A 23,979-nucleotide genomic window follows, 5' to 3' on the forward strand; every position below is an offset into this window, starting at 1 on the left:
TTTCAAACTGCTGCTAAAGCAACATAACTGGACAGCTTAACGCACTTGGAGGAGCTAACTGTCCATTCTGTTGTGTCAGCTAACAGATGCCTGCACTGGATAGCATCATGCTGGGTGATGGGAGAGAGAGGGCTATCCTACCCACCCAGAGAGAGCGAGGCCAATTGCACTCTCTTAGACTCCCAGCCACGGATGGCTGTAGCACCGCGAGGGATCGTACTCACAACCTTCTAGCCCTACAAGCTTCAGTTACCTGCGCTGCTGCAATAAAAGTGGAAAGCAGGAACAAAAAAAAAACTCATCACTGCCCATTCAAGTGACCACAGAGCAGTAAACCAGTTTGCCTTGCTGTTGTGTTTTCCCTCCTTGTTTACGTTCTTCCTCATGCCTCTGCCACGTGCATTTGTTTTTGTTTTGTTTTTTCTGTCTCCACCTCTTTGTAATCTTTCCAGTCTAGTTTCTCCATGTGTTTACGTTTCCCTGTTCCTTGCTAGCTCCGCACCTTCATCATGTCCTGCACCTGTGTCTTGTCTGTTAATGTGTTCTTCAAGTACTCCCAGGTGTGTCTCAATTGTTTACCCAAGTATTTATACCCCTTGTGTTTGTCCTGTGCTTTGCTTGGCTTTGTATGTACATGTTCATCATTGGTTTCTAGGTAGAGTTTCTTGTTGCCTGATCATTTGTCTTTTAGGGTTTTTTTTCTGTTTGGTACAGTGGATTCTCCTGCTTTACCATGGATTCTAATAAAGAAACTGACTTGCACTTGCATCCTGCCTCCAAGTGTCCACAGTAGTCCCTTGCTATAAGATTATACACATTCTCTTATTTCTTATCATAAGATTGAAATAACAACAGTTGTGGAATATTGCATTGCAGTTTTAGCACTGTATCTTACTTTAGTAACACAGATTTCTCAGCAACAAAATCATTAAAACTTGGAAACAACAAGTGCAATACTGTCACAGGGAAAACTGAGAGCAGCATTATGATCACTTGTTTTACGAAAGTATAAACTTCTACACTACTGCATAGCAACAGCTGGATGTCTACTCTTGGACATTTCCACAGAGAAATAAGGTTGAAGATTAGAAGGCGTATTGCTTTGTAGAGGCGGTTATGTAATGGTCTAATAGTTCTGGTCTCATGTCATGCTCATAGTCTCAGTGGGCTGCACCAAGAGTGGTTATAAAACCTCTCCACTCATTACACCACAGATTGAAAGGTGCAAAGGAGTCTGACTTCAATTTTCCCTTCTCAGAAAAGAGCAGCGTTTAAGTGCTTAAAACCAGGCTGTAATTTGGAAATGGTAAAAAAAAAAAAGAAGAAATTGCATGTGCCTTTGTAACTGTTTTCCACTGTTCACTGTGGTCATATTCCTGTTGTAACAGAATAGGTGCTAAGGCAGCAATGACACAATCACCCTTGACAGGATGTACATATCATGCATCAGACGCTTGCAGATGCTCTGAATCAGTTCCCTATTGGGCCGCATTACCTTTCCAGATGCATCTGGAGGGGCTCTCTTCTGCAGCAGGAGGTTGGCTACCTCAATCTTGCCATATTTAGCTGCCACATGTAGTGGAGTGAATCCCTTCTGGAAAAAAAAAGTTTATAAAACAGCATGTAGTATCGATCAAATCCAACTGCGCACAAACTTAACCTGTAGTCAGTCTCATTTTTGTAAACGCACACTACCAGGGGGTAAGAGATTGCAACAAATAAGCAGTATTAAGCAGAACAGTCAGTGTGATAGAAACGCCCTCATCCATGTTTCACAATTTCCCTCCCGTTGAGTAACTCAAGGCCATTTGGGTTTATTGCCAAAGGTGAAACAGTGGTGTAACAGATCTATTTTCACCAAGTGTGAGAGAGCTCAAGTGTAGGTCAATCTTACGCTGCTAACAGAACAACACTGTTTAACCTTTTTACCTCCACTAAAGCAAGCAACAACCAAGAAAAACATTCTAATGTGGATAACAGCCAATGGCTACCCAAATCTATTCATATAGTCATGAAAGCAAAAAATCAAATAGTAAATAATGAGTTTTGATATGCAAGTTACTTTTCCTCTAACGTTATATATTCTCATATTTAGTGTAGAAACTGCAGCAAACATTTTGGTCAAAGGTTCTAATCAGTTTACGTGTACATGATAACAGGATTGGTTTCCAATAGATTCCTAAAAGTGATAACCATGAACATAACCATGTGCAGCTCCCAGAACTGAGAAAAAAACTGTTTTCTGTTTGCCTGTGTGGGATGGTTGATTAGGAAAGCTGTTAGTAATGGCGAGGTTTCTCAGTTGAGCACAATAATGATGGACAAAAAGTGGTCGATCCAACAGTGACAGTGAACTGACATTAATGCGAGGATAAAATACCTCAAATATGCTAACTCATTTGTGAGGACATCACCCACATGTGTCAGTTACTGATGAAAGTGAAGAAAACACAAACCTAAAGTTAGCCAGCTTCTTATTCGAATTTTCCCTTGCACCTTAAATGTACTTACATGCTCCTGCTGCTCCATTTAAGATGGAAAGGACAATTTTAATAAGAACTTATTAAATAGGAATCCAACTTCAGCCTTGTGGAGAATCTCAGCAGCAACTTCTCCCCACATGGTTTAAGCACCCGCAATGTGAAACAAATAACTTGCTCTGTAAAGATGTTTATAGCTTCCAATTTGTGCTTCTATTCGGTTGTGGAGCACACCTTTATTCGGTTGTAGAGTCTCTATCTATTTGGTAGTGAATTTTGCTGGGAAGGACTGAACCATGTTAGAAAATCCCCTCACACTCAATTCAGTCAGAAGGCAAGATGCTGCACTTTTTATAGAAGCACAAGATAAATACACTTAAATGCTCAGGCCATTTAATATTGAGATGCACCTTAGATGCAGTTTACACTGTTTTGTTTACTTTTGCATAGATGTTGTACTTTTGTTTATATTCTTTTTTATTTATGTCTTCTAAGAAAATTACCAAAACATTTTTAGAAATTACCAAAAAACAAATAAATACAAAAATAATGTTAGCATTTTTTTCTAATCGTATTGTGAAGCAAAAACAATAATACACATTGTAACATGAAATTTACGTATCATTACTAGTACTAGTTTTAGTAGTTTTTAATATGGATCTGTTCTGTTAGAGACAGTGGGCAGTGTAGCATGAGGTCACTGCTCCAGTCAACACCATCAATCAATTCTTCCTCCCTCAGCACATTCCCACACCATCAGACCTGGCAGCCTTTCAGCCATGTTTGGCTAGGTACATCTGTCACAGTCAAAAAAGACAAGAAGCACGCTGAACAAAATAAGATTTTTGTTCTTCAGCTACAGCAATACAGCAATTTGGGTGAAGAGTGCAGTGCTACCTGAATGAGGTTGCATCTGTAGGATCCTCTACAACAGTTTCTGCGTCATAGCCGGGCATATGTGGCTTAACAAGCCCAAGAGAAGAGATAGACAACTATCTGACAGATGTTTCAAGCTGTGTGGGTGCGTCATCAATCTGCTTTACTGGGGGTCACCTTCACACAGACATACACAAACTGAGGTGATCAAATGAAAGCCTTTAGCAGAGTTACACATTCAAATAAAAAATCAAATGAAAATGAGCTTTTCTCTAATTCTCATATTCAAGAACCATGAGTTTGAAGCATGTCTGCACTCTATACTCCATCAGAGGCAGGTGAAAAACTTGTATCAGACGTTTTGGTCAGCAGTTCTCTAGTCTCTTTTGATTAAAGTAGAAGAATAAAAAGACTGCTACTGTCATCTAAAGGCTAGCGCACAACGTAGGACAAAAGGGTCTCTGGCTCCAGGTTGCAGCTATAGCACAAAGAAAGCAGTGATAAATAAGAATGCTCTACTCATATAGATATAATGGAATAAAACTTTCAGTTTCAGGTATATGCCCTGCAATGGATTTGCAATCTGTCCAGGGTGTTTCCTGCCTTCTGCCCAATGGCCGCTGGGATAGGCTGCAGCCCCCCCCGCAACGCAGAAGGATGAGCAGCTTAGAAATTGTGTGTGTGTGTGTTTCAGGTATATATATGTTGGTATATGTTTTTAAAATAAATAAAACCATTTTAGATGTTTATGAAAGCCTCATTTTGTTGGTAAACCGTGGATTGTTATTCTGACAATGTCCCTTCTTTTTTTAATAAGAACCATTTTTAACAGCTAAAGTAAATCTGAAATATATCAGAAACTGCACAACATGCAGATAAAACAATGACAATATTGTTTTGTAACACTACCCTTATGGGCCTGGCAAACTGGTGCTAAATGAAGTTTTGCGCCATAATTTATTCAAGGCTGAAGCTCGATTTTCCATTTATAGGACACGCCTATGAGAAAAATGACTTCAGAAATGTGATGAGGCTATAATTGGCTTCTTATTTGAATTTCCCATTCCACCTTAAATGGAGCAGCAGTTACATTCTAGTACCTGTACAGGCACCTGAATGTAACTGCTGCATCATTTAGGGTGGAATGGGAAATTCAAATAAGAAGCCAATTATAGAATCATCACATTTCTCAAGTGATTTTTCTCATAGGCGTGTCCTATATACTCGTACCTCTGACCGTCAGACACTGCTGGAATTTGGAAAATATTACAGTAATTCATGCTTCAGTACCAGCTGATGTTTATCTAAACAGAAACTGTGGTGCTTTGACCTCTCAGTTGTGTTATGCAAGTGTTGCAACTATGGCAGCTAAGAAAGCCATTCTTGGCTTCCTTTTCAAAGAATTTTTGAAGACTGATGAAACAGGTTTAAAGCTAATTATATTAATAACTACATTATAAAGTTAAAATGCTCTCAAAAACATGACAAAGAGTGTTTCTAGAAATCTACACATACAATAAGTTACAATTAAATACTTACTAGCTTATTTTATAAAAAAGAATACAATAAAATACTTATGACAAACATGTCTTTTAACGTCTTCAATAGTTGCCTAAAGCAAGCTGCAGTGGCCACATCTGTTGAGGACTTCATTAGAATCCACTGTGTGCACTGAGTTTTTAATACGGCGGGGTTTGTGTACACATCGCTGCTGATTGGGTAACACCTATGACACGCCCATCAAATGAGAGAAAATGTACGTCCAAGCCTGGTGCACATTGTTTTGACGAAACATGACGTTCAACCTGGAAACTGTAGCAAAAACCGTGCATAACATTTTGAAATTGAACACGTCCTGCTCCATATGTTGTTGCATGGACGAGGCCGGGAGACTGCCATTGAACAAGTCAGCCAGCTCCTCAGCCAGACCTCATCATACTTGTGTCCAAGTTAGGCCAAGCTAACCCCAAAATTCTAGCTTTTCCTTTATGTCCACTGCCTTGAAAACAAAGTTGACTACTTCAGATGCAATAAGCTAAAAAGTTAAATGTGATAAAGGAGCTGTTGTGTTTTCATTTTCATTTGAAACATGACTAACATATCCCAGTTTCAGTCAACCAGCTAAATGGGCTAATGTTAGCATGGTTTGCGCTGTTTGTACCTGACTCGTGTCTAGGACTCGTGTCTAGGAAGAATTTCAAATGGTATACCACATACTACTACTTTCAGTTTCATTTTGTAAATTCATCAGGTTCAGTAATAAGATTGCTGTTACGAAGTTACAATGTGACTAGGCAAGAAATGTTAGCTGAGGTGATCAGCGTTTGATCAGCATGTATCTTAAAGAATTTAGATTGAGAATTTTAAGCTTCACGTCACTTACTATGGAACTGTGGTGTCTGTTTAATACAGTACATTAACAGAGAGATATTCAGTGGCACTTTTTGTCCGCTGTGTTTTGTACACCTGATGCGTTCAGTCGGCGGTGGGCTGGAGTCATAAGAGGCCTTTTTTATTTTAACTTTTTACTATTAGTGTTTTGTTTGGAATTACTATTAGAATTTTATTAAAGTTACCATTAGAATATTTTTGGAAAAACACCTTATTAATTCAAATGTCAAATCTGAGCAAAATGGGCAACTCTAAAATGCTTTACTACAGAAATGCTCAGACCCATACAAAGAACACAAACACATGCTGTCAGCCTCACACTGACAGCAATTCCTCCACAAAAGAACATCAGTCACAAAACATTTCACAGTACTATGTCAAACTCCTTCTGTTCTGCTGTGCTAGTCCTGACCTCTTCCTTAACACTATGAGAAAAGTAATAGCTTGGATTCAAGGCTTCCACATACGAATGTGCCTCAATTCATTCAAACTGCTTAGTCATCTTATTACAGCTCTATCATCTGCTTTGATGGATGACCTCCTTTCTCATATAAGAAGTGCTAGCCACACAAATCTGTGTGTGGGTCTGAAAACTGAATAGTGCACTCTCTTGCTGCAAAATATACTTGTTTGCTTCTTTAGTTTTGCACTGGGGATTAATAACATATCACGCATTAACATACGTCTTGGGTGCTCTGATTCCCAGTGGACATCACTACCTTCAGGTCATCAGTGAACAGCACTAACTTCAGGTGTGAATGGGATCCATTTGTTCACTCAATTCACCTCTGGAGGTGGTCAGGGATGCATATGATCATATAATATCTGTAGTGCGAACGCTAAAGTGTACTAAAGTGTACTTTTTCTTTGTCTACTTTCTCGGTTTGTAAGTAGCAATCCATGAAATTTAAACATCTATAACAGTGCCTGCATGTACACAAACATGGACTCACAGCACACTGAATAGGCAGCACCAGTCATGAAATCTGATCATAAGTGTTCACCGGAAAACAATGGAAATGCCAAGTGTACACAGCTGTCCACTCGTGATCAGATCACTCAGGATGGATGTTAAAAGGAGGTGGGTCAATGACATGACATGCATTTTTAATTTTAAACATTTAAAAATCTTCTCATACAAATCATATTGTAAAATAGGGCAACTTTAAAAGTATTTAACTTATTAAAAAACCTTTCAGTAAATTCTGATCTCCTCAAATGTCACATGGCACAAAGGAACACAAGGGACTTTTATTCTGACATGCTTTTAAAAAAGCGAATGGCCAAGCTATAGATCAGAGCAGGCATGTCACTTCCCTGTCCTCCGAACGATCACGCCCTCTTTTGGGTGAAAACAAACCCAGTTAGAGTGTCGGCGCCAAATTGGACATACTAGTGGCACCATACCTAAAAGCTGCTGTTTCGCATTTTGCAAGTCTAACAATTAAAAAAAAACAAAACAATTTTGTTCACTTCCCCAGGACAGCAAAATGAGACATCTGTGGCTTCAGGCCATCCGCAGAGAGGATAAAAATGGTGTGGGATCCGGCCAGTCAATACAAAAATCGTAAATACAACACGTCCGGCCACTGGGTCAGGTCGTTTCGCTGACTTTGATGGAGACAGACAGAAAGAGCGCTGATCAGCCCCTATTTTCTTTTTTTTTCATTTCTTTATTTTTTTTCTACATGAATATATAATTTTCTATAACATGACATGACTGTTTGCCTCACTGGCCATAAATAAAATCATTTTTATTTGTTATTAAATTGTCCTCAGCATTTGTATTTACCACCAGTCGAGAAGCTGCTTTTAGCCAAAAAGGGGCAGGTGCATTAGGCAAGGGCAAAGCACCTAGATGTGTTGCTCTCATCTATTGCACCATAAAGAAGACTCTAAGTGACCTTCATGATGCAACAGCATGGTCGGAAGTCCTTTCACAAATATTGAAAAAAAAATTTTTTGAGTGTGGTTGCACCACCTGACATTTAAAATTGATATTTAAAAAACAATTCGTTCCATTAAGAAAGCTATGAAAATATCAATACACTGAATAAATTCTTGCATATCCAAAACATCACATCCTTTTTAACAGGATTGTTTTTAGTTATAATTTTTATTTGTCACTGACTCAGGTATGAACAGGTATGTCACATAGCTAAAATTTGTTCTGGCAGCCACCTTGGAACCTGGATTTTGTCCATGCTTTTGTCCATTTTAGGCATGCAGTTTGATGACTGGTGGCTATAAGCTTTCATTACTTCTTAGCTACATTAGCCATGCTGCTCTAGTGCAAAACAAAAGAAGCAAACTTCAGACACCAAACAACTCCTAGTTGATGCACTATATCTGGGACAAAGGGAAAAGGGCATAAATTTGAGACGCTGTGCAAAATGTAAAACTGTGAAAATGTGAAACTGAGAAATTCTATTGTTTTTTCAAAAATATTTTCCCAACATAAAATAGCAAAAAAAATTTGCTTTTCATCATCTATGGTACATAATAACATTAAAAGCTTCAGAGAATCTGGAGAAATCTCTGTATGCAAGGGACAAGGCCAAAAACCAGTATTTGCTGGATGTGATCTTTGGGCCCTCAGGTGGCACTGCATTAAAAACAGACATGATTCTCTAGTGGAAATCACTGCATGGGCTCGGAAACACTTCTGAAAAACACTGTCTATGAAACCAGTTTGTTGCTGCATCCACAAATCCAAATTAAAACTCTAAAACGCAAAGAAGAAACCATATATAAACAGGATCCAGAAATGCTGCCGCCTTCTCTGGGTCAGAGCTCATTTAAAATGGACTGAGGGGAAGTGGAAAAGTGTCTTGTGGTCCGACGAATCAAAATTTTAAATTCTTTTTGGAAATCATGGACATTGTGTCCTCTGGACTAAAGACCAGTCAGCTTATTATCAGTGCACAGTTCAAAAGAAGGTATTCATGATGGTATGAGGGGCAATTGTGCACATGGCATGGGTGATGTGCACATCTGTGAAGGCACCATTAACACTGAACGATAAATACTGCTTTTGGCAACATATGCTGCCATCAAGACAACTTCTTTTTCAGGGAGGGCCTTGCTTATGTCAGCAAGACAATGCCAAACCACATTCTACATATATTACAACAGCATTACTCCATAGTAAAAGAGTCCAGGTGCTAAACTGGCCTGCCTGCAGTCCAGACCTATCACCACTGAAAACATTTGGTGCATTACGAAATTAAAAAAAGGACAAATGAGACCCCGAACTGTTGAGGAGCTGAAATCCTGTATCAACAAGAACAGAAAAACATTTCACTTTCAGAACTACAGCAGTTGGTCTCCTCAGTTCCCAAATGCTTACAGAGTTTGTTAAAAGAAGAGGTAAAGAACAAAGTGGTAAACATGCCCCTATCCCAACTTTTTTGGAATGTGTTGTTGGCATCAAACTCAAAATGGGCATATATTTTTAAAAACACAATAAAATTTCTCAGTTTCAACATTTGATATGTTGTCTTTGTAGTATTTTCCTTTAAAAATATGGTTCACATGATTTGCATATCATTGTAATCTATTTTTATTTACATTCTGCACAGCGTCCCAACTTTTTTGGAAATGGAGTTGATAACATTAGGGAAGAAGAGAGCTCATCAGTCAAGACCTTAATGAACTAAAGAGTTCTTTAAAGAGTAGCATCTGCTGGCACCCAAAAGTGCTGAGAGGACAGTGGAAAATCTATTCAGGAAATGTGTGCATCTGCCTCCCACACAGCACAGCTGGCTCTGGCCAGGATCAACGCTGACCAGTGCCAACCACCTCTAGAGATACCAGAAAAGCATACAAGCCTGACCTGCAGCAGCCCATGACAAACAAATGGCATTGCACCGCAGATGTTGAGAGTACTGCAGAATCTAGACGAAAATTTTAATGCTACTAACACCTACATGTAGATTCCCACAAGCATGAGTGAGCAGTGTACACTGAGCAGCCACACATTTTGTCCATTTTATCAGCTCCACTTACCATATAGGTGAACCCTGTAGTTCTAATATTGCTGAATGTAGTCCATCTGTTTCCCTGCATCATTTGTTAGACCCGTTTTGCCCTGTTCTTCAATGGACCCCCACAGAGCAGGTATTATTTGGGTGGCGGATCACTCTCAGTACTGCATTGACCCTGACATGATGGTGAAGTATTAGTGTGTGTTGCGCTGGTACAAGTACCTGATCCACTCATACCAGCGCAACACACCCTAGCATGTAATTTGACTGGGGTATGTTCAGACTTTTGAATATAACTGTATCTTACATTTTAATTTCATAGTCTTAAGATTAATAACTGAATAGTAAGTAACAGTTTAATCAGCTAACCACAGATGTTGACGCACAAGACCAACACCAAAATACCAGATACAGACTGGAAACAAGCCCACCTTCCCATACTGTGTGCGTATGTATCTATATGTGTGTTCGCATGCCTGGGTGTGAGTTTGTGTGTGTGTCACTGACCTTGGTGGTGATGCCCAGTGAAGCACCCTGCTCGAGCAGGATTGACGCCACGTCTTTGTGTCCCTCGCGCGCAGCCAGGTGCAGAGGTGTGTATCCTGACGTGGTGGTGGAGTCGGGAGATGCTCCATGCTGCAGCAGCTGCTGAACGATATCAGGCTTTCCTAGACGACTGGAGATATGCAGCGGGGTCTGGTCATCCTACACAAACAGATTACACATTAGCTCCTTTAACTATGAGACAAACCCTGCAGGGGTGTAAATCTCTGACATCACAACGATTATTAGACTGCCATTCTAGGAATCGGTTCGATGCATCATGAAATCTCGAATTTTACCACTGCCCAATCTAAATCTCTGGACTACAGCCTCACTGAGTCTGGTCTCATGGACTTTGGACCTATATTCTGTGATGTTAAATATAGTGCTGAACATTATCATGTCTGATCTGCAAGATTGTCTACCAAAGTCTAAGTCTAAGGCTAAGGTTAAGTACTTCAGTAGAGTATACCAACATAGGGGTGGGCAATATGGCAAAAATATTATAGCACAATACTTTAAGACATTTTTACATGATATGCATAATTTTTTTATGAGGTTTGATTAGTTGGAACAGACAAAATTGCACCACACACACAAAAAAAACTACAATAAACCACAATGATTTTTATTCACTGCTTCACAAATTGCACTGCACTAAATCCAATTAAACAGGACTAATTATGCTCTCTTTGTAATGAAAAATATTAAAGTATTCAAGTACTGACTATATCCACGATATACTCAGAAAAGCAAACTGTGACCTAATTTATCACAATAACAATAAAATATTGCTCAGACACCTCACAACACGCAACTAGTTGCATGGTAGTTTCACAAGTCTTTCTTCCAGACCACAGTCATACAGTTGTACAGTTAGCTAGCAAAACACTACTGCGTAAACACTTTCTTTCTCTTACCTTGGACTTGGCGTCGACATGTGCTCCGTTCTGGACCAGGAATTTGACCACTCCTGTCTGTCCGGCCCTTGCAGCCATGTGGAGCGCCGTCTCTCCCCTCTACAACGCGCACACACACAAGCAACTCAACACAAAGGCTTGTGGGAAAAGGTACCAGTGCACTGCCACGCTAAGCTCTTATCCTATATGAGTGTGCATGTGTGTGTATCAAATAATGCCACCCCCTTTTCCCTCCCATCCAGTGGTTTCCTCTCTTTACTATGACTGCTACGAGTAGCTGCACCCCACATGCAGCCCAAAGCTCGTTTCTACAGAAACAGTGGCCTGATGTCTGACCGGCACGGGGTTGGGGGGGACAGTTGTATATGATTATAGTCTGACTGCTGGCTTGGAACTGTAATTACAGGAACGTTAGCAAGCCAGACCTGCACTCACACCCCTGTTTAAGCACAAAGAGCAAGACTGTTATTACCCTAAAAGGTCTTATTGCGTCGGGACACCAGGGAAGCAAGGCCTGAGGGAAAAGGCCAGCCAATGACAGGTTTCAGACAGGACCCGGAATTCTTTCTGTTGTTTTTGCTTGAACTTATTATCAAGCTCTTTTTTTAGCGATTAGCTAGCCAGCGGTGACACATTAAAGGCTCTGACTGGAGAACGGGGTTGGGGGCATGGTCCAGTACTCACAACGTTGGTTGTGTTTGGCGACGCTCCGTGATTCATCAACTGAGTCACAATGTTTTCGTGTCCCATGAAGGCAGCCACATGAATCGGCGTGAGACCCGACTGGAGGAGAGAGAGAAAAGAGAGAGAGTCAGAAAGGCTTGAATTAGCATTACCTCACTGCACATTTGCGCGCTGCTGTGTTGTGTCAGCTCTACACTAACAAGCTCTGATAGCATCAAAAGAATGAGTGAAGATTGAAACAAAAAAAACAAAAACGTATTTTATTATGTGCAGCACTGTTTCAAAGTCTGCTCTTCATTTTTTCCAGTCCAAATGGCCATTAAGGACAAGTTAATTAATACCAGTGATAATTCTCAGTAATAACTTCTTGACAGCTACACATCCTTTAGGATTCATAGCGCTGAATTGTCTTCTCACAGTGGAAGGATGGACATAAACACCTGTGGATTTTTTTCAGATCTGAAGCAGCTTGATTTTCTCCTCTCCCTCCAAGATGAAATCTTTAAGTACTGCTTAACTGATGGTGACAGTTTTGGTGGTCTTGCACAGTTACTAGGAGTCCCGGTTTTACCTTTTAATACATTTTCACTCTAATGTTGGAAATTCATTTATTTTCCTTGGACTTTACCCTTTTTTATGCAAGTGGATTCTTACATGTAATCTCCTCAGAAATATCTCCTAAAAATGAACAACTTACTTAACGACCGTTTTGAGTGGAAATGAAATAAAATAAAGGGGTGGTCTCTGACTTTTACACAGTGGTGTATTCAATGTAGTTAATGTTTTCAATACATTGTGTTTACATTTTGGAATATATTCATAGCATATTTCAGCGTAATAGCTATAAAGAAGCTGAAGCAAATCACAGACAGAACACACAGACCACACACGCAGCCATCTCTCACTCTCTCTCTCTCTCACCTCTGTCACTGCCTGTATGGACGCTCCGTGCTTTAGCAGTAACTCCATCACTTTGATCCTGTTCTTCTTGCAGGCGATGTGGAGCGGTGTAAAACCATTCTAAAGAGAAAAGGCGAGAGTCAGAAGTCTTGCATGCTCACTCCAGCAGTGCGCCGTATGGAAAACGCTGCGGCTTTCTCTTTTTTTCCAGCCCTCAAAAGCACCAGATAAACATGTGTGCAGGCCGAATGAAAAATGCTGGGCCTCTGCTGCTGGGGAGGTTTGGCAACCTCTTATTTCTACAGTTTCCTTTCAGTTTCTTCCCTTTTTTCTCCTCAATAAATGAAACGCCCATTTTGTTCCAATTACTTAAGAGCATGACAGCATGCTCGCAGCCCTCAGCCAAGTGTGTGTGCGTGTGTGCGTGTACGCATGTTTTACAGATCTCCATGGTGCTGCTCAGGAACAAAGCATGCTTACTGTAACAAGTTTGTCCTTGAAAGTTAGTAAGCCGGTGCACCGTGTTACATTTTGTAAAAACAGTTGTAAATGTTTAAACACCACTGCTCAAATCACATTACGTTGATTTTCTAGGTGAAAATAAGTTAACATGTCCTCTTCAGCAGGGGTATTCAACTAAGACTTGAGAAGATCAGGGTACATCAAATGTCTTTCTTACTAAGGTCCAGAAAAACAAACTAACTGAAGTGAACGGCAACAATGGTTACCTTTAAAAGGTCAACCGTTAATGACTATTCTAAGCAACAAAATAAACTAAGACACATAAATACACTGACCAGCCACTTCTTTAAGTACACATGCCTACATTTTATCAGCTCCATCATTTAGGTGTACTTTGTAGTTCCACAATTATCTGGAACTATCAATTATTATGATCCCCCCACCCAAATAATACCTACTCTGTGGTGGTCCTGATCACTGAACAACAGAGTAAAAGAGGGCTAAAAAAGTATGCAGAGAAGCAGATGGACTACAGTCTGTAAATGCAGAAATACAAAGTGCTCCTATATGGTAAGTAAAGCTGATAAAATGGACAATGAGTGTAAATACCAGAAGGCTTAGTGAAGTGGCTGGTCTGTGTATACCTTGAACTGTTTTTATGTGTTTTTGTTATCTAATGAGCATTTTAAAATTGTATGGCCAATAGCTGTTGCTTGTAAAAAAAAATAAATAAACAAAATTTAAAAAATAAATCTTATTACAATAAAAAAAGTTTTTTTAAAAAATAAAATATCTTCAAAATATTTGTCTACAGAAGAAACATGCCTATCCTTAAGGTAATATAAATCAAATAAATAAAAATATAAATTAAAGCAAACAACAGTACGGGCTATTGGGGCATGCAGGGCATTATACAGTAAAATAATACCTAAATAAAACAGATTTACCACTATGTTACCATCACCAATGCTACATGTTAAAACTCAGATAATGTGTATGTTCATCTGGATAGTAAATAAAATGGCTATATTGGTGTTGTAGACATTGTGACTCCTGGTTCCTATCACTACCAATGTAAAGAAGTCCAAGCTGTTAAATTTTTCTGCTATGAACCATTTAACATCAAACCACTCTGAATGACTTTGTCTATATCTCATCAATCAAATTACGCAGAACATTTGGTGGAACTCAGCTTTTTGATTATTTGAACATTTTTTCTTTTTTTATTATGCGTTTGCTTGATGGCAACTTGTGGGATATATATTTCTTGTTAGCTTGTTAGCCACGCCTTGTAGCTCTAGGGCAGAATACGAAACGTCTTGTTTGCATGTCTTCATTTGTAATACAGAGAAAATTTGATTCTTTAGCGTACAATCACATTCAATTTATAGCTACTAACTGACTCTATGGGCTGCTACTGGGCTGCTAGGCAAAGGGATTTTTCTCCTGTCAACAGTCCACTCACCAGTGCTTTGGCATTTGGGTTAGCCTTCTTGTCTAAAATGACCTTGGCCACCTTGTAGTGCCCGCAGTGGGCAGCCACATGCAAAGCAGTCAGGTAGTCATTGGTGACGTCGTCCACAGGCACATCGTGATGGAGCAACAGCTGCACACAGTTCAGGTGGTCTCCCTGCGTGGCCATGTGCAGCGGAGACAGACCGTTCTGCAGGACATACACAAATGTTTGTTTTCACACCTTATCTGGACATGGGGTCATGTATACGTTTCTAAGCTTAACCCTAAACCTATCCTCAACCTTAACCTCAATAACTAAAAAGAAATGGTTTTAAACAATTTTAAACTGCAGACATTAACTTTAGTAAGACAGTCCTGTTTCTGGCTTTCTCACATAAGCCAGGTTGGAGTCGAATTCAATTTAAATGAATAAATGGTTTAAAAAGTTTAACAGTACACTTACTTCTACGAAATGTCATTTCAGTGCACAGGAATGACAGCTCACTTTTACCACTGATGTATGAGGTTTTTAACAATCTCATGATTCAGAAGAGCCAGAGACATTCAGTGGAAAATGTACACAGGACAAAACATATAGTATGACAGCTGCGATTTGCGAAAAACCCCATTCATTTATGCCTTAAAGAAATCCAGCTTGCTATTGTGGGCATGATGCCAACTACAGAATGACATACAGCTTCAGAGATTTATTTGAATGCTGCTGCTACTTCCAATGTAGCTTTTTACTCAATTCAAGTTTTTTAAATACGAACTGATCTGTCACAAATTTAAAATGGAAGTTTGGCTCATTTAAGAGCAAATAATGTTATTTTGGTTATGACTTTGGCTAAGAAAAAGTACTGGGAGTGTGCTAGTTTTTTATGTGCTCATTTAGCCCACACAGTGTGAGCTTCGTGTTTAATTAAAAAGAATAATAAAACCAATCTGGCTGTAAAGCTGGCTGTAAAGCCAAAATGTGCATCCCTAGTTAGCATCAGTCAGAAATGACTGATAAACAGTGACTGAGGCTTTAAACATTTCTGACAGTTTTTGGTGTGAAAGGTAAAACACAGAGAACAAATGAAATTCCTGTGTGTTAAGTCTTGCTAAAGCAATATCTCCCAAAAGCTCTGGCCCGCACTGGAGGCTGCATTGTGACATTCAACAAATGTTGCATTATAAAAAGTATGTCAAGCCTTCTATGACTAGGCAACTTTTTTTCACCTTTCTAATTCCAGGAAAGTTAAAGTACAAGTGAAGCAATGGAAAACTAAATGAAAGGATGAGCTACACAGCATATTCATCACCATTAAGGCCCACATCTGTGTGTGGTTAAAGCTGATGTGACAGTACTTTGGTCTTGGACAGAATCGGAGCTCCACGGTCCAGCAGCATCTCCACGACCTGTTCGTGCCCACTTCTGGCTCCACAATGGAGAGGTGTTAGACCGTCCTGCAGGTTGGAGAGAGAAAACACATACAAGCACACATGTTGATGCAAAGACATTACAGAAAAAGCACCCCCTCTACCTCACAGCCTGGAAGCAGAAAACCTCACTACTTTCTAAACCCTTCTTCTGATTCCCTACAGCCCCATCATGCCATTTCTGCGCCAAGCTCAACAACAGAGCCCATTCCACATGTGCACGTATTGTCCTCTGAACTGCATTGGAAAAACAGATGCATACAACAGCTGCACGTAATTTCTAAGCAGTAATGTCAAGCACATGTTGCCCTAAAGTAATGAGATTGTTGTCATTCATCAGAGTCGAGCAGAGTGTGTCGTATGATTACTGTGAGTGAGTAAGTGCTCCGGACACCACAAGGAGAGGCAAGCATGTTTTCAATGAAGTTATTGGAGCATGAAATAAAGCGAGGGTTAAAGGGTCCATGGCTAAGCCCCAAATGAACAGTGCTGGGCTGGGCGGTATAACAGTGATACAGTGTTTTAAAAATGATGATGATATTTAATGATGATGTGTCAAATTTCTATTCCTTCTGGATTAGAATTTTATTGAGCTCTTCAGATGCTCTTGGAACATTTATTCCTGTTTTCTGGCAGTGTCCCCAGTGAAGCATCTATGGGAAGCAACAGCTTCCCTGCTCTCTTCTCTTCTAGAAGCAGATCTGCCTTTACATCCAGCCTTGTTTCTGCTCTGAGACGATTCAGTACTTAACTGAATTTTAAACCCCACCAAAAGAAAATAGTAATGGCGTCTCTGACAGCAGTGAAGAAAGTAATTTTAAAATTTCATGCAGAAGCGAGCGTGCACTTAAGATCTACCTTCTTGCTCTATTTTATGGATGTCCTGGTACTGGAGCGGCCACTGCCAGATTAAATCGAGCAAAGGCTGATACTGTGGTCGCTTGGTCTGAGGCAATTGACTTTGCCAAAAAAGTCTGGGACAGGACTTTGTCTAGTTGAATTTACCCTATTTAGTTGTGCATCTTTGTGTTTGTCTGTTTGTCTGTTGGGTTGTTTGTTATCATTGCACTGAAAATGTTTAATGTAAATATTTTCACACAAAAAATTATATTCCTTGTCTAAATGGATAAATAAACACATTTTATAGGAGCTTACTGATAGGTGGTGCTGGTAGAAGAAGGGGAGAATTCAGAGCCAGGAAAAAGCTCAGAAAAACTAAGTATGACAGTAATAGTAGCTCAGCGACAGCGAATTGCTTTACCCATAGTGGAGCATGTTTCAATGTAACAACAGTCACTCGACTTTGCACTTTCAGATAACCTCTAGTGTCAGAGTGTCATTTTAGCATTAGTTAGCTGTGACCAAGCCTGTGCTGTGTGCTGTGTGGCATGTTTGTCCAACTAACTAAGCTATTGTTAGCTTAGCAAAATGCTAAGCACCACAGAGCAGGTTTGATTTTGGCTCAGCAGTCATTCAACTTTTTCTCTTTCAGACATTAGTTTTTATCATCTACACTTGTTTCAGCTGAGCACCAGTCGGTCAGAATCAGACATGCACTGTGGTGTGTGGCACTGTTTTGGTTGGTAGCCTGCTCACTAAGCTAACATTAAGTTAGCCGATCAGGCTACAGGTCCAAACCCCACAGAACAAATTTACTATTGCCTTTCTGTCTTTTCAGCGTCAGTTTCTCAACTTCACTCCCTCAGATTTGAATCATTATCATCTAAAAAGTTCTAAAAAGGCTACTGGATTTTCCTAAGTGATGCATTTGAAATATGTATTTCTTACACATTACCTGTTCATCTCCTTGTATGCTGGTAGAGATTTATATGGATTAACATAGTAAAGCAAAGAGTTATGAGATTACTTTTTCCAGGCAATAATCCAACTGCAGTTTGATGAAAATAGTTAGTAATTTGTAATGGATTTGTTTTCTTAAGTAACAACCTTAACACTGTAAATGAATGACCATATTCTAATAAGTTAAAAGCCCAGGCTAAATGACTTACTTACTGCCATCTTACCCTGTTCTTTTCTTTTGGTGTGCAAAAATCTTAAAACATGAACTCACTTCCTAAGGGATGAATATAGTGTGTAAAAAGAGTGAAGTGGGTTGGTTGGTTTAACCGCGGGCAGCTCTGACCTTGGTTTTGGCATCGATCCGCGCTCCTCGCTCAAGCAACAGCTTGACCATGTTGCTGTTTCCTCTTTTCGATGCCACATGGAGAGGTGTGATGTCATTCTGTAACAGGGCAGAACAAATGACATGATATTAGAAACTACAAGACAAAGACTTACTTTACTCTTTAAGCCATTAATCCTTATATGGCCAGGGCCCACCAGTGGCCCAAAGCTTTACTGCACACTTCTATAACCGAAGAACAGCTCAGCCAGTCTGCACTGAAGTCCCTGCAGCTACTGAATAATAAACCTTTGTATGTAATAAGCCTGAATTGTTAGGGGGTTAAGTACTGGTTTGAAATATTTGTCATATCTAGTTATCAGTCCAATGCAGACATATTTTTTAAGAAATTTCTACTGATACTAAAATAATTCTGTCATCATTTTGCATCCCTAGTATAAACTGTGCCCACTTAAAACTCCAGTAGACATTAATTTTTGCTTTGCATAGAAAAGTGGTAAGTCCGGCTGGCAGTGCTGCACAGTAACTGGGGAACTGACCCACACTGCCCCCTAGTGACAGCTGTACACCCTGCCATGTTCTTAGACATGCACATACATACACCTTCCCAAACCCCTAAAAACGACCGCCATGTTGTCACGGTGCACTGTAACCTACTAATTAGACCTGCACAGGGCTAATTACTGCCAGGCTTCTCTAGTTAGCTCAGGAGCAGATGTGTCCAGGCAGTTGGATTAAAATACTGGGAAGGACTTTTACTTTCTGCACTTCATCTCTGACTATGCGCTGTGTGACTCTGAGGAGCAGTGTTTTTCAAAAGTAAATTAAGTTGTGCAAATTATATGTTTTGTTGATTTTGAAGTCAAAATAAGTTAAAACATCCTCTACATAGACCATACATCTGCACATTTTAATGTATAATTACTGTTTAATTACTGAATTTAACATATTGGGAAAAGAGGTTTGTGCAAAAGTTACAGCACATTTTTTATTTTATGTTTCATTTTTATTTTACTCAACTCAGCAAATAAACAGAAATTGTGCACTGAAATTTGTAGGAGAATGCCATACGTACGTTTGTTCCTTGTAGAGGATGTGGCAACTTGTTTTCACTTAGAAAAGCAACAAAATATGTGATTTGATCAGGGATGTTGAGACTTTTGCCTATGTCTGTAAATGGCTAGAAACAAGTTTAAATTCTTGTTTCTTGCCTTTTAGATTCTTTCACCCGAATTCAATGAGGTCTCACTCAGGGATGACCTGTAGCATTGTGCAATCACTTTTCTGGTATAATGGGAGAAATACAAAGTGGCAAGGCTCCCTATAGACTGGCCCTGCCAGAACTAGCGCAAAATCAGATGAAGTAGTTTGGGGATCAGCTGTACAAAAACATGCAGGTTTGAGCATTGCCCCCTAGTGCACACATTCACATTATGTCCAAGTACATCGACAGAGACCCATGTAAACATCTGCGCACAACGCTGACACATGTTCACACAATCACAGACACAGAAGTATAATTCAGACTTTAGCCAGTACTGTATACAGCCATGTTTTCATTGAAGTCAGTACATCATACAATCTTGTCCAGATCTTTTAATCCAATTTCCAGGACACATACCCCCCACCCCCCCATTACACACACATACACACTCACACTCCCTCCTGCAGTCTAAACATGGCCTCAGACTATGTCCACACCTCAAGCTTCAGATTCCATTCAAACCTATGAGCTCATATTTCCTCTAGTCAAAGCCGGGGGGCTTTAGCTCTGTGTATGTATGCATAGACTGCCATCAGCAGCTGCAGAGAGACATGGCTCAGCATTACCTCCTGAGCCTTTTTGTTTAAGTTTCCACTTTCATGTTTCCCTGTAAGCAGTATCGCTGTCTCATGTGGGCCCACGTCCTCAAGTACCGTCTTAAACCCTAATGTGCGCCTGCATCATCCACCGTTCCCCCCTTAAAGTCATGGTTTGCCCAATAATCAAGTTTACTCAGGTCAGAACTTGGACGTGTCTTCCGAGGATGTAACTGAATTATGTACTATTGTTGTCAAATCTTCGTAAGTACATTACTGATTTTGCATTTGAGACCTAAACATTATGCAGGATCCTTCTGGACCCTCATGGGTAACCCAATGCGACATCTCTGACTTTTAAATTATTATTTCTATTATTTCAGGCTATGCAACATGACTTGCAGCCTTGCACAGAGGATATCTTAGGCTCAACATGATACAAGTTCAAGTGGTTTCGGTTGGAGACAAAATGGACTGCCTGGGGAAAAGTATTTTTGTTTTGTTTTTGTCATTTTGCATTATGGAACAAAACTAAGAGCAGGGGATGCTAAATGTGTTTTTATCCAGTTAGAGCACATAGCATATGGTCATATCCCAGGCTTTTCACATGTGGATGAGACTAAAGAAACAGGGAAGGATATACGAAGGACAAAAATAAAAATATAACATTAATTATATTTGATCTTAGCAAGCAAATTATGAAAGCTAACATTAGCAAAAATTAACTTAGCCCTCAAACATTGGCTGGCAAAGTACCTGATTCGTCTCTGTCAGCTCCTTCAGGTGGATAGACGTTTAGGCACTGACAGTGTTGTTTGTTTGCGCCAGTTTTTTTGAGAAATTCGACGAAGCTGAAGATGGATTCTTATGTAAATGGAGAATGTAACTGCTTCATTTAAGGAGGAATGGAAAATCTGAACATAAAGCTGGCAAATAAGATGCAAACTTCAGCCTTGTAGAAATTCAGACATGAAAAAACACTGTTGTGCCCGCGAGGCTACTGTTAGAAAGCAATATTGACATAGGTTTATCTATGTATTGTTTAGTTTTGTTTTTACTGTTTTGCACAATAAAAATATTTCTGATTTACTTTGGTTGTTAAAAATAGCTTTAAGTGAAGAAACATCCCAGCCACTTTTATCCTAAAAAAAACCCGAAACTGATACGACTTTTTGTCCATACAGCCCACAGTTAGGTTCAGGGACTTACCCTGGCTTTGAAGTCCACAGCAGCTCCACGGTTGAGGAGCAGCGTAGCCACATTGATGTTGCCATAGTGCGCAGCGATGTGCAGCGGGGTGAAGCCGCTCTGGCGGGGTCAGAGGGAGAGCACAGAGGTCAGTGGCATCTGAGGGGGCACCCGAGAGTCACCTACAACCTCCCCAAACCCCAGCACATCGGAGCACAAGACAGGGCCAGGCACAGAACAACCAGCCAACCAGATACACATACCGCCTCGACTGAGCAGGGAAGAGACGCACGTCCTTCAAAAATACCTTCCATGCCATCCAAGCAGTCAAAAAACTGCAGTTCTTTTCTTTATGCTTCACCATTAGCCCAGTAGCTTTCAGACCTACTGAAAACAATACTAGGCTCAAAGGCTTGGGGTTAGTATTGAAGGACGTGTGCTCCTCAGGCTTTAAACCTCGAGCTTCACCATCAGCCTTCAGACAGTTTCTGACAGACAGACACAAAGCTGTCAAGGAGTCTGGGGTGCATCTGGAGACTGCTGTGCAAACATGCATATATGTACAATGCACTGCACCTAATAAATACTACTTACATGCCAAGAATACAGCTAATTAAAGTGTAACACTAACTAAATCTAACCGTGTCATAGTATCTGAATGTCCATGAATCCATTTTGTTTTAGTAATCACTAGGGAAGGGCGATTCCAAACACATTACATCACGATATGCATCACAATAGTTGTTCTGAATTTTGATAAGCTGAATGAACTGAATGAAGTCGTGCGCCATTCTGTAATTGACATCACGCTCATATCATAAACTCCGGGTCTAAGCTGGATTTCTCTATGGCCAAAATGAATGAGATTTTCAAAAATTGCTGCTATCACGCTCTGTGGTACAAAAAATCGTTCTAAGCTTGATATGTTTAAACCTGAATGTCACTAGATCTTTTGAATTACAATATTGTTGAACATAAATTTTGCTACCCAAAACAATCCAGCAAGCTCTGTGAAGTGTGGCACTTAAGTTGATTGGGCAGTAGTACAAAACTGGTGTTATTATACGGATCATTCTACTGATTTGGTTCCAAATCAGAGATGAAAACACATTTCGGACATATCGAAAATGTCAGATTCAATGTGTTTTTTGCTGTTCACTCTGCCACAAAGATGACACATCTGTATCACATATAAAGAAAAAGATTGGATTTAGGCCACTTTTACCTGCTGCGTAATTGTAGCCTTCGTGTTTTGGCAGCGACATGAAAATGTGGAACAGCATTTTTGTAACAACTGTGTTATTTACAAATTCAAACTGAATTTGGTAGAGCAGTCTATATAATAGTGCTGATGTTTAATAGTAGACTTACTTTCATGCAACACCATTTCAGTGTTCAGGAGTGATACCTCACTGTTAGCACGAATGTAGCAATGTTCCTATAATGAGCTAATAATTCAGAGGATCCAGAGACATTTAGTAGAAAAATCTATGTATGACAAAAGATATCAGTTTTGGAACCTTTTTATGTACCATGGAGCATGATAGTTAATCCCATCCATTTTTCTCATAGAGAAATCCAGCTTAAACCCAGAGCCGTATTATAAGCATGACACTGACTACAGCATGACAACACAACATGCAATGAAACACGTAGTTGGTCAGTGTTCTTCAAGTACTAACAATATTCACAATATGACTGGAATAGTATTACAACAGCATTAAATTTAATGATCGTCAAAATTGCCCACTCCTAGTAATCGCTAAGGTTAAAGTAAAGCTAAGGTTAAAGTAAGGTTAACGTAAAGCATCATTAACAATACTTCACTTAACAGTGAAAATCCACGGACGTTAAATACGGTATAATCTCAAAAGCAGCAAGCAGTAAAGTAAGTCCAGTCTGTGAGTCTAGCTTGCCTGTGAGGATTTTCCAGAGGTGTTAGTGAACAGTTGGGTGTCAGCAATCAAAGGAACATTCCAATGTTTTGTTTTGACAAGAAACACATTTTTTCCAGTTTCTAGAGTTTATAAACACAATTTTCATTGTTTTTTTTTTTGGAATGCATGCTTCTGAAGTAAGATATGGAGAAAAAATTCCTCCACATCTACCACAGACTTCCATGGAACTGCACACAACATCCACAGAACTGCAGCCAGTTCCAGCTTCAAAATGGTACAACTGCAAGTTGTAAAACAGCTTAACATTTTAATGCATTTGCTGAAGCTATTTAGCATAAAATTGTTTACCTGTTAGCTTGGTAGGCGATACTCACAGTGATACACTCATATGCAAAGATTTGGGTATCCCTGGTCAGTTGTTTTAAGTAAAAATAAGTACATTTTAATGCACAATTCCTGTTTATTTATTAAAAAACATTAAAATATTGCCTGTAATGGCACTTTGTATACGTTATGTCTTATATTTACTTTCCAATATGGTAAACTCTGCATCATATGTTGAACTGTGCACTAAAATTATCAGAAAAATGCCATATTTAAGTTAAGAGGATGTGTTCACTTACAAACAAACGTTCATGAACCCTAGATTTAGAATCACACATACACATTTCACAAAAGAAATAAATGAGTAAAAGAAACCTCTGAAAACTGGAAAAATATTTTCAGAATATTCCTTTAACATTTTAGTCTCTGGTGAGTCATGCATGTATATTAGGGCCAGAAACGAGGTGCAGTTGGAACAAGCCTGGGAACCATGCTGACTGTGGA

At 39.6% G+C, this 23,979-nt stretch overlaps 1 protein-coding gene across 33 annotated transcripts in view; it reads right to left on the bottom strand.

The window, feature by feature from the left end:
• The window catches only part of ank3b (ankyrin 3b), a 236,278-nt gene that overhangs the window by 66,539 nt on the left and 145,760 nt on the right, over positions 1-23,979 (bottom strand). For 32 of the 33 annotated variants that reach the window (XM_036572225.1, XM_036572236.1, XM_036572232.1 and 29 more), the window contains 9 exons: positions 21,275-21,373; positions 18,266-18,364; positions 16,051-16,149; positions 14,708-14,905; positions 12,802-12,900; positions 11,881-11,979; positions 11,197-11,295; positions 10,241-10,438; positions 1,496-1,594 (listed from right to left, as the gene is read on the bottom strand). In XM_036572225.1, the coding sequence (XP_036428118.1) occupies positions 1,496-1,594; positions 10,241-10,438; positions 11,197-11,295; positions 11,881-11,979; positions 12,802-12,900; positions 14,708-14,905; positions 16,051-16,149; positions 18,266-18,364; positions 21,275-21,373 (1,089 nt within the window). Of the gene's footprint in view, positions 1-1,495; positions 1,595-9,755; positions 9,831-10,240; positions 10,439-11,196; positions 11,296-11,880; positions 11,980-12,801; positions 12,901-14,707; positions 14,906-16,050; positions 16,150-18,265; positions 18,365-21,274; positions 21,374-23,979 lie in introns of those variants that run through there. The other variant, XM_036572243.1, reaches the window with a different exon arrangement.

The sequence above is a fragment of the Colossoma macropomum genome, unplaced genomic scaffold, assembly GCF_904425465.1.
Source record: "Colossoma macropomum unplaced genomic scaffold, Colossoma_macropomum, whole genome shotgun sequence".
NCBI lineage: Eukaryota > Metazoa > Chordata > Actinopteri > Characiformes > Serrasalmidae > Colossoma > Colossoma macropomum.